Genomic DNA, 2,662 nt, shown 5'->3' with positions numbered 1-2,662 from the left:
GCTCATCCTCCTGCGGCCCCGCCCCCAGTTCCTCCTTCTGAAGTCCCGCCCCCAGCTCATCCTCCCGTGGCTCCGCCCCCAGCTCCTCCTCCTGCAGCCCCACCCCCAGCTCATCCTCCTGCGGCCCCGCCCCCAGCCCCTCCTCCGCCAGCTCTTTCTCACAGCCCAGCTTACCCAGCAGCTCTGCCTCAGCTCCTCCTTGTCTTCAGCAGTTGAGTGGGCCTGGCAGTGACGGTTCAACCCGATGATGCACGGATCGTGCCCACCCCAGGGCCTGTCACATAGAAGGTGTGTGTGCACTGAGGCTAGTGGTTCTCGTTCTCATTATTTCTTTCTCAGGGCTCAGGTCTGGGACAGGGGAAGGGGCTTGAACAGGGTGGCACCTGAAGGAGTCAGGAGGAGACACCTGACGGGGCCACCTGTGGTCACACGTCACTCTGAGGGCTGAGCTGAGGTTGGATACCAAGGACTTGTGCACAGCAGCCCTGGGGTAGGAGCCAGGAAGCTCAGGGCCTGCGGTGCCTGGGGCTGGCATAGCCAGGGCGCTGAGAGTATCAGCGATGTCTGGGTAGGGGGAGGGCAGCAGGAGAAAAAGCAGAGCCCAGGACTGTCCCTGTGTGCTGCCAGAGGGCTGAAGCCAGCCCCGACTCTCACTAGCCCACACTCCTCCGTGTTCCCCTCGGACTTGATGACCTCTGTCATAGGACTGACCACACGCTGTGCTGCCTTTGCCTTTCTCTACCTGTCCGTGCCATAGTCCGTGAGCTCTCCGAGCATTCCATCAGGTGGATCTGAGTCACCCAAATCCCAGCCTTCCCAGTCCCAGTCTTCCTTTGGGACTGCTGTGCTGACAGATGGAAGCAGCGAACCATCGAGGTCAGTGGGGATTCAGGTCACCTGGGAAACGGGGTGAAGGTCGGGCCCACTGGCCGTGAGCTTGGAGGACTGGTGTGTGATGAGCTTCTGTGTTCCCACAGGCCCCCGAGGCCCAGAGAGCTTGTGGAAGATGAAGATCTGTTGCCTCTCCTTCCGGCAGCCTTATGCTGGCTTTGTCTTAAACGGGGTCAAGACCTTGGAGACATGTTGGTGTCCCCTGCTGGGCAGCCACCAGAACCATACCATCGCCATCCACATTGCTCACAGGGACTGGGAAGACGACACCTGGTGGGAGCTGCTGCAGGAGAGGCTCGGGATGACGCCCGCTCAGATTCAGGCCTTGATTCGGGAATGGGAAAAGTTTGGCCGAGGAGAGGTAGCTGGTAAGTGACAATGTGTCGATCGTTGTACAGATGAGTCCAAGAGCTGCCACCCTGGATCTGGCTGGGGAGTTTGGGGGCTTCTCTTTTGTTTTGAACTGGTTTGTGTGTTTGCTGCAGTTTTCCTAAGCAACACAACTTCAATGGGGCAGCAAGGGGCCCTGAGCTGGGGTCTGCAGGCCCAGCCTGAATCACCTCCAGTAAATCATTTCTCTGCTCTGGGCCTTGGTTTCTGATTCTGACCTGTGAGGCTGGGTCATGTCCATGATGTCATGTGGTGCTGGGCTGTGCGTGTGCGTGTGCGGGTGAGTGGGGGGGGGCAGAGACCACCAGAGGCAGCACAGCACATTGTGCAGGTCGGCTGCCTGCCTGGCTTCGCGTGCCTGCCCTGTCCCCACCACCAGTGGCACCCTGGGCTAATCCCTTCACCTCCGTGGGTGGTGGAGGGTCCACATCTGCACCTGTCCCTGGTGAACTGCCTCAGAGCCTCGTTGCCTCCATGTTCCCGGGCAGTGGCTGGTGCCCTTCCATTCTGAAATTCCTACCCTCAGCAGTCTTGCTGGCACCTGCATATTATTTGTGTCACTTCACAGAGGAGTAAGCCCTGTCCTCTTCATTTCTGAAACCCTCCCTCTGCCTCACCCAGGATTCCCGGAACATGTTTGGTTCATCATCTGTGCTCAGAGAGAAGGCCCTGCTGCCCTTCCTGTCTTTGTGGTGATGTCATCTAAGTCTGTAGCGGCCATAATTTTGAATAACCAAGTTGTCACACTGGCAAGCCTTTGTTTATGGAAGGAAAAACCACCTGTGTGTTTCTCTCTTTGTGCACAGGGCTCGTTGACATTAGGGAAATGTTGGATAGTCCTGAGAACTTAGCTCCTGAGGAAGTTGTGGAATTGGAAAAGCAAGCTGTCCTGAACAACCTGCAGCAGAAGTACCTGACTGTGATTTCCAACCCCAGGTGGTTACTGGAGCCCTTACCTAGCAAAGGGGGAAAGGATATATTCCAGGTTGACATTCCAGAGCACCTGATCCCTTTTGACCAAAAGGTATGACGTGTGTGGGCTCTTGAGAGGAATGTAGCTGAGAAACCAGCTAAATCATGGCACCGTTGATTTGCCATCTTGGCGCACGTGCATGTAGATCAGGTTAAGTGTGAATTACGCCTGCGTTGTACCATGATTCCTACTACATGGCGTTCACAGAAACGGGTTTCTGTGCTCACAAGAAGGGTATAGGGGGTGTTGCTGGTCATTTTGTTCCTACTAATGTCTGGATTGTAGAAATAAATGTGTCACAGTTAACTGTGAAGTGTCTGGGGCTCCTTTATGTTTCCCCAGTCTTTGTTCTGGTCAAAACTCATCAGCTCTTTGATCAGTATCCTTGTGACCTTTTGCAAAGCGTGG

General features: G+C 55.7%; 1 protein-coding gene across 1 annotated transcript; it reads left to right on the top strand.

Moving 5' to 3' along the window:
• Positions 1-993: 993 nt before the first annotated feature.
• Positions 994-2,311, top strand: LOC103602583 (uncharacterized protein CXorf40 homolog). The gene is made up of 2 exons (XM_008586996.1): positions 994-1,259; positions 2,088-2,311. The coding sequence occupies exons 1-2, from the start codon at positions 1,007-1,009 to the stop codon at positions 2,309-2,311; spliced, it is 477 nt and encodes a 158-aa protein (XP_008585218.1). The 5' UTR covers positions 994-1,006.
• Positions 2,312-2,662: the final 351 nt, after the last annotated feature.

Source organism: Galeopterus variegatus, unplaced genomic scaffold (genome assembly GCF_000696425.1).
Source record: "Galeopterus variegatus unplaced genomic scaffold, G_variegatus-3.0.2 Scaffold4208, whole genome shotgun sequence".
Taxonomy (NCBI): domain Eukaryota; kingdom Metazoa; phylum Chordata; class Mammalia; order Dermoptera; family Cynocephalidae; genus Galeopterus; species Galeopterus variegatus.
Note: the sequence above shows the minus strand (reverse complement) of the source record. Positions and strands in the feature narration are given on the sequence as shown.

Coding starts and splice junctions, on each gene's coding strand:
- LOC103602583 (XM_008586996.1), top strand. CDS start 1,007: ATGAAGATCTGTTGCCTCTCCTTCCGGCAGCCTTATGCTGGCTTTGTC. Junction 1,260..2,087: donor TGGCCGAGGAGAGGTAGCTG/GTAAGTGACAAT, acceptor CTTTGTGCACAG/GGCTCGTTGACATTAGGGAA.